Source organism: Monodelphis domestica, chromosome 5 (genome assembly GCF_027887165.1).
Source record: "Monodelphis domestica isolate mMonDom1 chromosome 5, mMonDom1.pri, whole genome shotgun sequence".
NCBI lineage: Eukaryota > Metazoa > Chordata > Mammalia > Didelphimorphia > Didelphidae > Monodelphis > Monodelphis domestica.
In genome coordinates, this window is record NC_077231.1 from 59,079,158 (window position 1) to 59,092,964 (window position 13,807).

Genomic DNA, 13,807 nt, shown 5'->3' on the forward strand with positions numbered 1-13,807 from the left:
ATTATAAAGGGTCCTATTATTAAAACAACAACTAGAAGGTGATCCTTTTGAAAACTTGGCTCAAAGGAAAAAATTACCAATCAAAGAACAGAGTAAAGAACCAGATAAACTAATTTATACTGTATAAAATTAAAATGTCTCTGACAAAAATCTGACGTTCAAGAAAATAAAAGAATTGACACAAATATAAGAGTTATTTCCAAATATATCAAAGGATATAAATAATAATCAAAAAAGTAAGAAAATAAACAGCTATATAAGAGAAATGCAAATTTAAATCTAAAATTTAATCTAATGCACACCAAATTGTTACTAGGGACAATTAATAACAAGTAGGATATACTACAAATTAATTGTGGTAAAGAAAACAAAGACCAATAATTCTAAAAAACTTTTACCTTCAATACCATAAAATATTAGTATGGTCTAGTGGAACATGCACAGAACTTGGGAATCTGAGGGTCTAGACCCGAGCTGCTTGTATGATGTTACCAAGTTATAACAACCTCTTACAACACCAAGCGACTCTCTAAGATCCTAAGCTAAAGACAAGTTACTGACTAGACTTTGTTCCACCAATAAGCACACATACAGTCACATTAAATAATGTACCTAAAAATATCTATTTTCTAAATTATACAATTATAAATTATGAATGAATTATGGCAGATCACTACTAAAATTTATCCTATGGGTATTTTTTTTACAAAAAGGATCACCATATCTATTTTAAAACAAAAAAGATCTTCACAATGGGATTTTGTTTAAAGGGGACAGTTTATATTAAAGTCAAGAAAATACTTTAAAATAAAAAATGAATAAGTATATAAATGAAGACAGGCCCCCTACATAAAAGAGTCAGTTTACCACCTCCTTTTTCTTTATAAACAAGTTCCTAGTGAGTACATGCACTAGAATGAGGATACGGACACTAAGTACTGTGGTAACGACTCTCAACATGTAAAGATCTTGTAAAAGGGTTTTATTTAAGCAGTTGGCAAAACCTGAAACTGAAGCACTATGAATGAAATGTCCAAATGCAGATACTTCTTATACAGAATTACTTAAAAGTTCAATGAGCCTAGTCAAGGATGTTAATATTGTTCTAAAGAGTGGGCTCCTAGAAATAGATCTCCAGTTTTTATTAAAAACATTCAAATCATAATTATTAGGCCTACAATTATGTTAAATTGTTTTGCTATTTTATAAGCATTTATCAAGTACCCATCATGTGTCAGGCACTGGGCCAAGGCACTGAGGATACAAAGACACAAATGAAATAATTTTTATCCTCAAAGACTTTACATTCTATTAGGAGGGAATATTTTATTTTGAGAAGCAAATCTTTAAAATGCTGATACAATAATTTCAGGGGGAGGGCAGTATGTTAATAGTAGAGTATAGGCATTTGGGAAGGCACAAAATGCAAGGGATACAGACAGTGGAAACAAGGAAGGGTAGTGGAACTGGAATACTAGTCCATGAAGGGAGTTTTAGCCTAATAGTCTACCATTTAGAATCACAAGAATTTCAAGTAGAACAAGACGACAGTAGATCATCATGCTTTCAGTTAACAAAGGGAATGTTAAAGATAACCAGTCCTGGGGAAGAGTGAAAGGCACAATAGAATAGTGGTATACATGCAGCAGTAAAACAGATGTCTCAGTTGCTGCTATTATACTGTACAAATTAGAAATGTAAAAGTAATCAGCTACTGTGCAATATACTTAGCCCAAAATGTGTACATTTTAAAAAACTTACAATTATTTAGGAATAAAAAAGAACTATTAAAAAATTTAAATATTTGAATATGAGTCAAATAGAGCTTATTTCTTAAAATGAAGAAACACCCCAAAACACCCCCCATCAAACGTACCTTGAAAAGGAATCAGTCTAAAAAAGAAGGGAAAAAAAGAAAAGAGGTTAATTTTTATGCTTTAATTGGAAAATACACTAGTTGCAAGTAACTGTAATATGGCAAAAATCTAGTTAAGGCACATACAAAAAAGCAAATCATTTCATGGCAGCTAACTCATCTGGACAACATGTACAATTTCAGCATTGTTTTTCTATTATAAATAGCATGTACCAAAATATATTGCCAGAAAGACAGCTTCTGAAGGTAATTAGGTGGTTTTAGAATCAAGGTTCTTTGAATTCTTACTCATAAATTTACATTTATACTGTTGAATATGCTGATATTCACCATGGAACATAAATTTTTAAGGGATACTTGACTTAAAAAAATGATAGAAAATTTTTTAAATAAATTAAGTAGCTCAATGATTAGCTCATAAATTAATAAAAGACTCAAGTATTATGCCAGAATTATTATTAGGGTCAAGTATTTTAAGAGACACAGATTTCGGAATAATATCAACTATTTTCCATGACTTTTTTTAAAAGGGAAGGTTAAAGCAGCAAGACAAAAAGAAGCTAACTTAGGTATATTCACAAAAGTTTTCATAAACACTTAAAAACAAAAAATATTAAAATGCATTTTTTAAAATTTGTGCTAACATCTTCTAGTAAGGTCCACTGCTAAATGGAAATGAGAGGGCAGGGAACCTAGAGCACAACTGCTTTTTCAAAGAAGTGACATGCTATGTAAACAATATATTAACAAACATTTATTAAGGGTCAAACACTTATTAATGTCATGTACTGCATAAAGAAATCAGAAGACTTAGGTTTGATTTACTTCACATATCTGTGGGATGCTAAACAAATTGTTTTACTTTCTATGAATTTTCCTTACCTGTAAAGTAAGAGATGTATATCTCTCAAGTTCAGGTCTAAAATCCTATGACACTACTTTGAATACACTATTTGTTGTGTGCAAAATATTATACTAGATAGCTCTCTACCTATAGAGTAATTTATAACTTAATTTACAGAGTACACAAAGCAGTCTCATCCTCCTTTTCCAGTCTTATCCCATACTACCTTCCTCCATATAAACTATGTTCTAGCTAAAAAGAATTCCTGTGTCATCACTCATATACATCTGTCTGACTTAGTCTTTGTGGACAAGATTTTTTTGCCACTGAAATGCCCTTCTGAAATACTATCCTTTAAAAGACAGTTCAAACTCCACCTACTCTGATACAACCCCCAAAGCATTTATTAAGCAACAACTGTATGAAAGATACTGGTGTAAGAGTTAAAGATACAAAGCTAAAATTTAAAAACAGTCCATGACCTCAAGAAGCACACATTCAAAGGGAGGAACAGAGAAGAAAATAACAAAACACTTGCTCACACTCTCTCTCTAACAAGTAAGTTATTCAATGAAGTCTTCAATTATGACCAAAGGAAAGTCTTACTCTTCTCTGATCTGAAATAACATTTAGGGAAAATAAAAATCATGGATTTGATATTTTAAACACAGGTTTGAGCTGCCTCCAGCTAGCAAAGTCACTGGAAACAGAATTTAGTCTTGAAAGAGCACAGGGTTGGAGACACATATTTGGAGTCACCTGGACTGTTATAACTATGGTAGTAGATGAGGATCCAGAGAGAGAATATGGGGGGAAAGGAAGAAGACTGAGAAGAAAATCTTAGCAAATGGCAGTGAAAAATCCAGAGAAGTGGTAAGATGAAAGAGAAACATTTGAATACAGTGTTAGAGAAGCCAAGGGAAGATAAAGTGTTAGAGGGGCTATGCTAGAGAAGCAAAGAAGGATAAAAGCTTAGGGGGCTTAGAGAAAAGAGAGAAAACACCTAGTATAACTGATGAAAAGAAGTAGGGTAAACTAATAAATCAGCAAACATTTATTAAACAATGGTTATCAATGGGGATAAAGCAAAAATGAAACAGATCCTAACCTCAAGGAGCTTCTATCATGAATAATATATACTTAAAAAGTATATAAAGAATACATCAAACATTTCAAAAAGATAAATCAGGTAGAGAAATTGGGACCTGGGAAGGAATCAGCAAAGGCTGCCAGTAAAAGATGGTGACTGAAGGATCTTCAAAAACAAAAACAAAAAAGGTTATGAATCTGACAGACTCTAAGAATCTTTGAGAAGGCCCCTTTGAGTAAGCTTCTGGTTCCTTTCCCCTCATTCTCTCAACTCTTCTCAATATGGCTTCCAGACTCATCATATAAAAGAAATTGCAATCTTCAAAGTTACCAAATATTTCTTAATTGCTAATTGTAATGAACTTTTCTCAAACCTCAATATTCTTGACCTGGTATCAGCCTCTGACATTCTGAACATCTTCTCCTTGATACTCTCTAAGTTTTTGTGATACTTCTCTCCTCTTATCTTACTGACAAATATTTCTCCATTTACTTTGCTGGATCTTCAATAAGTTCATAACCTGCTAACTATGGGTGTCCCATAGGGCTCCACCCAAGGCCCTTCTTTCTTCTCTCTCTCTCTGCTATTTCACCAGCTCCTGTGGATTCAATTATCATCTCTATACAGATGACTCTCAGATCTACTTAACTAGCCAGAACCTCTTTTAACCTCTAACCTTGTATCTCCAAATTGAAAGAGGATTATGTAAAGGTTTTAAAAAACCTTAAAACGTGCTGCATGATTATGATTAAAATACAGATCTCATTATGTACAGGTTTTGTTCCCCCCACCCCCCTTAAAGCATGTAATTCAGCAGGCTGTTTTTAAAAGTTATTCCACTTGTCTACATTTCCTTCCAAACCTGTTTTCTGTTCCCTTTCTGTGTATTTAAAAAATGCTTCATTCATATCTTTTTCCCCCCACTGCTATCACTACCCCATTTGTTTTCCTTCAAAATTAAAAACAAAAGAAAAATCAAGACATGTAGAAAATTAGCACAGTCCTGCAAAGCAGAACATATTTCCCATGTCCAAAAATGTAGGTCTCATTCGATGGCTTTAATCCATTCTTTCTGTCAAGAGATAGTATGAACTTTGATTAATACAATGTCCAACCACAGAATCTATAATGAATCATATATAACCCACTGATGTCCTCAAGATGCAGAAAGTGACATATATTTTTGGATACAGTCATGTCTGAAACCCTTTTTCTTGACTATGCTTATTTGTTACGAGAGCTTATTTTTTCCTATAACATTTTCAATTGATGTAGGGAGGGGAAGAAAGGGCAGAAAGGAGCTATTTGTAAGGGGGAGGGGGGGAAAGGAGCCATTGGAATTTTTTTTTAATGTATAGAAAAAACTATAAAGCAAAAGTTAGCAAAACACTTGAGTACTAGTTAAAAAAAGAGTGAATCTGTGGAACAGCTTAGCTACACAAAACACAGAAAGCAAATAAATCTACTATACTAATATTTGATAAAACCAAAGGCCTCAACTCCCAGGGTGAGAACTCTTTACTTGACAAAAACTATTAGGAAGACAAGACAGTTGTTTGCTCAGATTAGGTTTAGATCTATAGAGAGGAGAAGAGTTCATGATCAAACACGTGACTGAAAGGATCACAGAAAACAAAATAGATGGTTTTGATTACATGATATGTAAAAAGATTTTACATTTATAAATTAATAAGTTTTTGTACTAACAAATCCAATGCAGTTAAAATTAGGGAAAAAAAGATATCTGAGAAAAATACTTTTAGCAAATTTCTCTGGTAAGAGGCAGAGTAAAGATGGTGGCTTAGAGGCAGCAAAAACCTTTGAAAACCCTTGCTCACCAATCAAAAACACAGAAACTCCAGTGAATTGGACACAGGCTTTGGAAGAACTCAAAATACAATTAAGAGAGGCAGAAGACAACTGGAAAAAGAACTTAAAAAGCAAAATAAATCATCTGGAAACAAAGCAGTGTCTTGAAAGTCAAAATTAATTAGCTTGAAAATGAGGCAAAGGAAATGAAAGATGACCTCCAAAGAAAATTTCTCTGGTAAGTTTCATTTCCAAAAAATACATGGATGTGATGCAAAATTTATAAGAGGAAGAACATTTGACAAATGTTTTTAAGGATATACATAGGCAATTCTCAAAGGAAGAAATCCAATCTATTAGCCACTGAAAAAATATTCCAAATGCAAATTAAGACAACTCTGTGGTTGCATTATATTCATCAGATTGGCAAAGTGGAAGAAAAAAAATTAAAAGAAAATATCAGTGAGTTTGGGGGAAAATAGGCATACTGGCTCACCTGGTAGAGCTGTGAATTGGTCTAGCCATTCTAAATAGAAATTTAGAACTCTGACTCAAAAGCTAATTAACTAAGAATAGTAACCACACCCTCTGACTCAGAAATATCATTACAAGGCCCATATCCCAAAGAATTAAAAAAAAAAAAGAATCCATATATACAAAATATTTATAGCAATTCTTTTTAGTGAAGAACTAGAAACTACAGGGATGGCCATAAATGGGCTCAATTTTCTATTTGGTCAACAACATTTGCATAACAAAACATGTTGAGAAATAAATTCGTTTCATAAAATGTGAGTGTTTTCTCTTAGAAACACCTCAACTCCATAGTAATAGTTGTAGTGTAACCAGGAATCCATATGGTAACCTCTAGATGATTACTAATACATATATTTTCCTAAAATTTGAGTCTCTGGTCAAATAGCCAATAAGAGACTGTTCTCCTGACTCATGTTCTGTTAGACCTGAGCAGCTGAAAGTACAGTTACAGAGAAATGTTTACAATTTAGGAGAAAATGGAATTTTCATAAATTTTTGCTTCAAGGAACCAGCTGAAGTCTGCAAAGTAGGTTTTGGTCAATATCATTTGACCATTCAAATGTACAGAAAGTACAGAAAGAGAACCTTAATGCACTCGTATCATTAAATCTAACTGTAATGAAAAAAAGTTAAAACCAGCATACCATTTCTTCTCAAAAAGATATCTGAAAAATGGCATTTACCTGAGTTTCTTTTTTATTTGATCCCTCTTCTGAATCAGACTGTTGTTCCTGTTCATTTTCATCACTCTGAAATAGAATTTCAAAATTTTAAGAGAAATAAATTTAAATATGGTCAAATACCTTATTTAAAATCTCATCTGTGAAAATTTAATTACACAAAATAATCAATTTTAAAATTAGGGATTCTTTTCTACTGTATCCAATATAATCTTTTTAGCATAATAAAGAAATCATAATATTGACTAACAGACAAGGAAGAGAGGAAGAATAGTAACATAGCAAAGTGACTGGAATAAATATCAACAATGATTAATGATAATTTTAGCGGAAAAGAGGAGACAAGGAAAAGAAGGTAGATGAAGACCGTAATTTAATAGTGAATTCTCTAATTCAGCTGTCAAGTACCATAGGCTTGGCTACTCAATTGGTGTTCAAGGAGAAGCTGACTGGCTATTAGTTGGGATGTAACAGAGGAGTTATGCTTCAGACAGACACTGAACTAGATTACTCTTAAAGTCCTTTTGAATTCTATACATTTCAGTGAGGAAATAGGGCAAAGAAAGCTGACTGATACAGATTTTAGATTTTATTTCTCACTCTGCTCTAACTGTGAAGTCTTGGGTAAGTCAGGGAACTCATTTGAGTTCCACTGATGCACAATGAGATGAATGGATTAGAGAAATCAGCAAGGGGAAACAACTAATGTTTGTATCCTTTTTTTCCTCTCTGGCTGATAAAGGGTGATTGACACCGAAAACAAAATATATGTTAGGACAATGTAGATTTGGCAATGAAAAGAAGTTTACAGCAGAGGGCTTAACTTATCTATTAGCAGAATAAGGTATTATTATTATCAGTTTTCAAAACCAATACACTTACAGCTAAGAAAATGACCTCTGAAACTGGGGTTCTGCACCTTGCACATTTATTAAGATGCAAATAAACACCTGCATAGAGGAAATGAAATGTTTTCCACAAAGGAAACAGTTGCCTTAATATTATTAATGAACACTAAAACGAAATAGCTAAACAGTTATAGGTCTAAGAAAATGTTAAACTACTTGGGACCATTCAGAGTGTGGGCTTATAATGTGTAGAGATGCTAATTGTCTTTTTCTCAAATGCTTGGGTCAGGGAGTATATTTTGATTTAACATCTCCATCTTGGAGCTCTCATCTAGAGCAAAAAGTACATATTGGGTATATTAATAGTGACTGGGGAATAAAATTTTTTATAGGAGCTATTACAGAGAATTTTTAATAAAGAGAACTGAAAAAGCAATGTCTCTGGATCATATACTACGGTTAAAATAACTGTTACAAAGATCTTCTTTGAAATAGAATTTTACCTATGACATCTTTCTTTCTTTTTTTTTTTAAACACTCACCTTCTGTTGTGGAATCAATACTGTGTATTGGTTCTAAGGCAGAAGAGTGGTAAGGCCAAGGCAATGGGGGTTAAGTGACTTGCCCAGGGTCACAAAGCTAGGAAATGTCTGAGGCCAAATTTGAACCCAGGACTTCCCATCTCTAAGTCTGGCTCTCAATCCACTGAGCCACCTACCCACCCCCAGCTATGAAATCTTTCTTTTAAGAACCTCCAAAATAAAGGAAAGGCACAAATGAGTGCTTATATACAAGAAAACCTATATGTCTGGAAGCATTAGTGTTTTGGTTTCTTATTCAAACAAAAATTGGAACTCCTAACTTTAGGTGCTACCAAAGGTCCAAGTTGGATGGTAATTAATTTGTACAAAGGAGTATGACTTTTTTTTTTTAAACAACTCTATAAACAAAAACTATAGAACTGGTTCAAAAGCATATCCTAATAAATCTGTTTAGCTTCTTCAAGAGCAAAAAAAATTTAGTGTAGAATGTCAAGAAGTAATCTTAACATTTCAGGAAATCTTGAAATCTAGCATTGCAATAGCTTACTAAACTAATCTCTATAATTAGCAACCTTTAAAGTACTTAAAAGGAACCATTTGGCAGTTTCTTCACTCACATCTTGTGTCCAAAATGAAACTCCAGTAGATCTTCGTTTTTCTCTTGGTCGTCGTCGTTCTCTTATTGATTTTTGTTGTGATTTATCTTCTTCTTTTTCTTCCTCTTTTTTTTCACCATCTGCTAAAGATCAGTGACTAATATGGTGACCAGAATAAATATTTTTTTCTTCCTATCATGACAACAATTGGGATATGCATGTAAGATAGTGAAATTAATCCTGGGTGATCAGGTACTATTGTGCTATAAGAAATGACGAGAGGGAAGGTTTTAGGAAAATCTGGGAAGACCTATATGAACTTATACAGAATGAAAAAAGCAGAGCCAGATGCTCATTATACACAGTTACAGAAATATTGTAATGATGATCAAATGCGAAAGATGTACCTACTCTAATCAATACAATGACCCAAGACAATTCTGAAGAACTCATAATAAAAAATGCTTTTCAGAGAGAGACAGAAAGGACAAACTGAGTTCAAACTGAAGTAATGTCTTTTTTTTATTTTCTTTACTTTTCTTAGTGTTTTTTTTTTGGGGGGGGGGGAAATGGGGGTAACATGACTAATATGGAAATATATATTCCTTTCTCAGTGGGTGGGAAGAGAGAAGAGAAAGATAATTTGGAACTCAAAATTAAAAAAAAATAATGTTATGGCTGAGAAAATGGGTTTTATGTAGATGAGGGTTTTAAAGTGATGAGCTGAGCTCCAGAAGGTAGAACTGGGATGAGGGGACTATGAGTTTCCTTTCATCAAAAGGTTGTAAGCCAAGGCTGGCAGAATACTCTTAGGGACGCTACAGATTTTAGGTATAAATTCAGAATCGACAATCTTCATGGTTCCTTCTAACTACAAGATTGTATAAATTTATTTACTCTTCACTTACAAAGTTCTACAGAAAAGGTGGCATTCTTTGATCAGCTGTACTATTTTTATTTAATTAGGCAATCTGAGTGCATTTTGTAGTACCTTCCCAAGGGGTAATGAGGTACAGTGGGGGGAAAAATCCAAATAAGGCAATGCATTCTTACCTCTTTCATTATCTTTTGTTAAACCTCTGGAATAAGCAGATGTTATACCTATGAGACTATTTGGCCTGTTTATTTGACTTGAAGTATAGACAGAACTGCTGATGGTGGAAAGTGAAGAGGCTGATGGAACAGTTGAACTTGAAGTTGACACTGGTCGATAACGCTGATAGTGCTATTGAACAGAAAAAATTTTAAATTATAAACAATTACATTTCATTTTAAAAGAAAAATAACAATTGTTTCATCCCAATTATAAAAATCATTCAAGTGCCCATTTGAAGTCTTTATTTAAAGAAAAATTATTCATTACCTCATCATATGTCCTGGAGTATTTCTGTTTATATTCATCTTCCCTGGAAGTATCTGACTCTTTTTTATCTTCTTGCTTTTCTTTGTCTTGTTTTTCTTTTTCTTCTTTCTCTTTCTCTTCACTTTCTTGTTCTCTAGTTCTAGTTGATCGACTTCTTCCTATAGTTTTCTCAGCTTCCTGAAGATCAGTTAACGTCACTCCCTGTAGGCAGAAAAGGCAGAGTTGCAATATGTACATTCCATTCCACTGACAATGGTCACTTCACAGGAATGCATGTATTTGGTATACAAACATGCTTACACAAGCTGATCTATAGAATATAGGAAGAAATTGATATGGATAGTGTGAAAGGATTAAAAAAAAAGAAGGAAAGTCTATTTAGAAAAGGGTTTGAAATTGAGAAAAAGCTTATTTTCCTAGTCATTCTGAACCAATCAAATATTGAGCAGTAGTATGTATGTGCAAGGAGTCAACTAGGTTTTGAGTAAGATGTGGCTCCTGAAAGAAATATATGGTCTAATTCAGGAAAAGAGCCTTGTATATGTTTACAAAATAAAAAACAAAAAACTAAGACTGAAACTTGGTGCTATTTCGGTCCAATTCTAAATAGGGCTTGCATCTGTCTAATATGAAATGTTTTTGAAAGGAAATTGGATCTGTGTTTAAAATACAGGTAAACATCTAAGGTATGTTCACACATTTGGGAGGAGTCTGACTTAGCTTTAGAATATGGTTCTTATAAGGAGCAGATCCATAGATTGGTTAAAAAAAAAAGAAAAATAAGAAGTGGTCCACAATCTAACATTGGCAAAGGAAGGAATATAGTTTTTTATGAACAAATATAGCAATTATGCTAGAAAGCTTATTTTTAAAAATTAAAAATCTTCAATTATAAAAATTTGGTCATGACAGCAGTATAGTAAGAACACAAATTCCTCCTTTCCTGCCCTCAATTTTGCATCTAAATGCTCTATAAAAAGAAAAGGGCAATGAGGTCTTCCAAAAGCCAAATATTTTCAAAATGATTGCCAGGAGTTAATATAATGAAAACAATCCCTTTGATTATTTCTCCTTCACGATACAATATGGATACTCAACTCTTTGCAAGTGAGTCACTGTTAGACATTTTCTACTAATTCATCATTGATGGTCTTATTTGAAGCAGCCTTGGAGGTTGATTTTTTAAAAAATCATACATTTATATATAAAAGGCATGCATACACTCTAATTGTTCTCTAGAAGGCAAAATGATACAAGATCCTAAGTCTGCCATACTTATTACTGATTCATATGGAAGTTTCCAACTCTAGTTAAGTGCTCCAGAAAAATGTATATCAAAAAATCTTTTTTACAACACAGGGGCAGGCAAACTCTACAAAGCAGTATGCCAAGTTCCTGACCTTTTCCCTTTTAGCATTCCAGGGAAACTGCTGATAGTCTGCCCATACCCATGGGAAAAAAGGTGTATATATCTATCTATGTATAGATAGATATAGAAATAATTATAGCTATAGCTATAGATATAGATATAGAGATTCCTGGAAGTGATGAGCACTGGCCTTCCCAAAAGGCAGGGAGGAGCCCTTAGAGGCAATGACCACCCTGACAGCACTGAAAGATAAGCATTTAGGAAGTGCCTACATCCCAGATCCTTTCCAAAGAACACAATCCCTATGCTCAAGGAACTCACATTCTAGTCACTTGGGTGTTACTGACAGCACCTTCAGAAATCAATTCCTGATACCTGATTGCTTTAATAATGTAAGAAAATATTTTTTTTGAATCATGATTCAATCTCAGTAATAGATGTCTGAAAAGGAAAAATGAACACTGTAATGGGACAATGCCAATGACCACCCTATTATTAGTACATATTAGACTTTAATTAGCTGTCTTTTTTTGTTGTTGTTTTACAGATAAGACTTTTAAGGATAAAGAAGTCATGATGAAATAAGCTTATTAAGAATTGATCTAAAAAGGTCAATAAAATATTAAAAATTGTATTTAAATGTAAAAAAGGGGGCAGCTGGGTAGTTCAAAAGAGTGAGAGCCAGGCCTAGAGATGGGAGTTCCTAGGTTCAAATCTGGCCTCAGCCACTTCCTAGCTGTGTGACCCTGGGCAAGTCACTTGACCTCCATTGCCTAGCCCTTACCACTCTTCTGCCTTGGAGCCAATACACAGTCTTGACTCCAAGACAGAAGGTAAGAGTTAAAAAAAAAAGAAATGTAAAAAAAGGGAAAATGATCTAAATTCATTAAAAATACAAAGAAAAAAAAGTAGGTCTAAGTTCAAACAATGGCTCAATTAGATTGTAAGTTCTTTGAGAGTGGTGACTATCATTTTAAAAAATATTTATTTCCCCCAGCACATAGTTAGTATTCAAGAAATATTGACTGAATTGATTGATGAATGACACAGTTGATTGATTGACTGAATGAGTTATTTTAGGCCTTTAAAGTCCTTTATCGACGTTTGTATATGTGAGTGCACACATGCATTTAAAACCATTACCTTCTGTCAATACTAAGTGTCAGTTCCAAAGCAGAAGTAGTTTAAGGGCTAAGCAACTGGGGGTACATGATTTGTCCAGGGTCACACTTCTAGGAAATATATCAAGCCACAATTGAACCCCCGATCTCCTGTGCCCAGGCCTGACTTTTTATCCACTGAGCGACCTAGCTGCCCCCTCCTTTACAGACTTTTAATTCATTTGAACCTCACATTAACCTTGTGAAGTAAAAATTGTAGGTATGGCCCTTCATTTTACAAATGAAGAAACCAAAGTTAAGAAAGATTAAGTGATTTGATCAAAGTCACATAAAGCAGGAATTGAACTAGATCTTCCTGATTGGAGGTCCAGAAATCTATCCATTATACTTACTTACATCAATGAAATTTAAGTCAAATGAAAGACTTCAAAATAAAAATTACCGATCTTTTGCTTTATATTGTTAAGCTCTGTGTAAGAGTTAAGTAGGCTGGTGTAGTGGATCTTGTAGGACCCACTCCATCCAACAGCCTTAGAATTAGATTCCCATTCTACCACTGACATATACTGGTTGGTTTGCCCTGGCAGGTCATAATCTCTCAGGACCCCAGGGAATTCTCTAAGGCTACATTGATGTTTTGAATGGCAGATAGTGCTTCAAATACCAGACTTCTCCACTTTATTGAAATGACAGGTGTTTCTTCTCCAGCCCCACTGGGAAAAGTTCAACATATGTGTATGTTCAGTGCATGAAGCATACCTGGGTTGATCTTCTAGACTGTCTTGCTTGCCTTGATCTTGCTTTTCTTTGGGATTCAGACTCTTCGTCCCTAACTGGAGTGAGGTATGATCTACAGTGGAAAATAAAAATCATTAATAAGCATGTCCGCTCATAACATCCACCTCCACTTAGTCACCATGATTAAGAACTTGGTAGTGCTTAAGAGCAATTATCTTAAATATAAATTTTCAGCAAGTTTCAGTTGAATAAGCACTGAATTAGTGTCAAACTCACTGTCCTAGTGCTGCCTAAGTCAGATGAAAATGTAATTGGGAAATGTTTAATAAAAAATAATTGAATGCTAGGGATGTTTTTACTTCCTAATATTATTATAAACCTCAGCATTATTTTA

The 13,807-nt window shown here is 33.7% G+C and overlaps 1 protein-coding gene across 23 annotated transcripts in view; it reads right to left on the reverse strand.

The window, feature by feature from the left end:
- Positions 1 to 13,807, reverse strand: part of PPP1R12A (protein phosphatase 1 regulatory subunit 12A) — a 185,519-nt gene that overhangs the window by 33,039 nt on the left and 138,673 nt on the right. For 18 of the 23 annotated variants that reach the window (XM_056798543.1, XM_056798541.1, XM_056798531.1 and 15 more), the window contains 6 exons: positions 13,435 to 13,525; positions 10,186 to 10,386; positions 9,876 to 10,047; positions 8,844 to 8,965; positions 6,840 to 6,905; positions 1,877 to 1,893 (listed from right to left, as the gene is read on the reverse strand). In XM_056798543.1, the coding sequence (XP_056654521.1) occupies positions 1,877 to 1,893; positions 6,840 to 6,905; positions 8,844 to 8,965; positions 9,876 to 10,047; positions 10,186 to 10,386; positions 13,435 to 13,525 (669 nt within the window). The remainder of the gene's footprint in view (positions 1 to 1,876; positions 1,894 to 6,839; positions 6,906 to 8,843; positions 8,966 to 9,875; positions 10,048 to 10,185; positions 10,387 to 13,434; positions 13,526 to 13,807) is intronic. The other 5 variants (XM_056798529.1, XM_016425686.2, XM_056798534.1 and 2 more) reach the window with 1 other exon arrangement.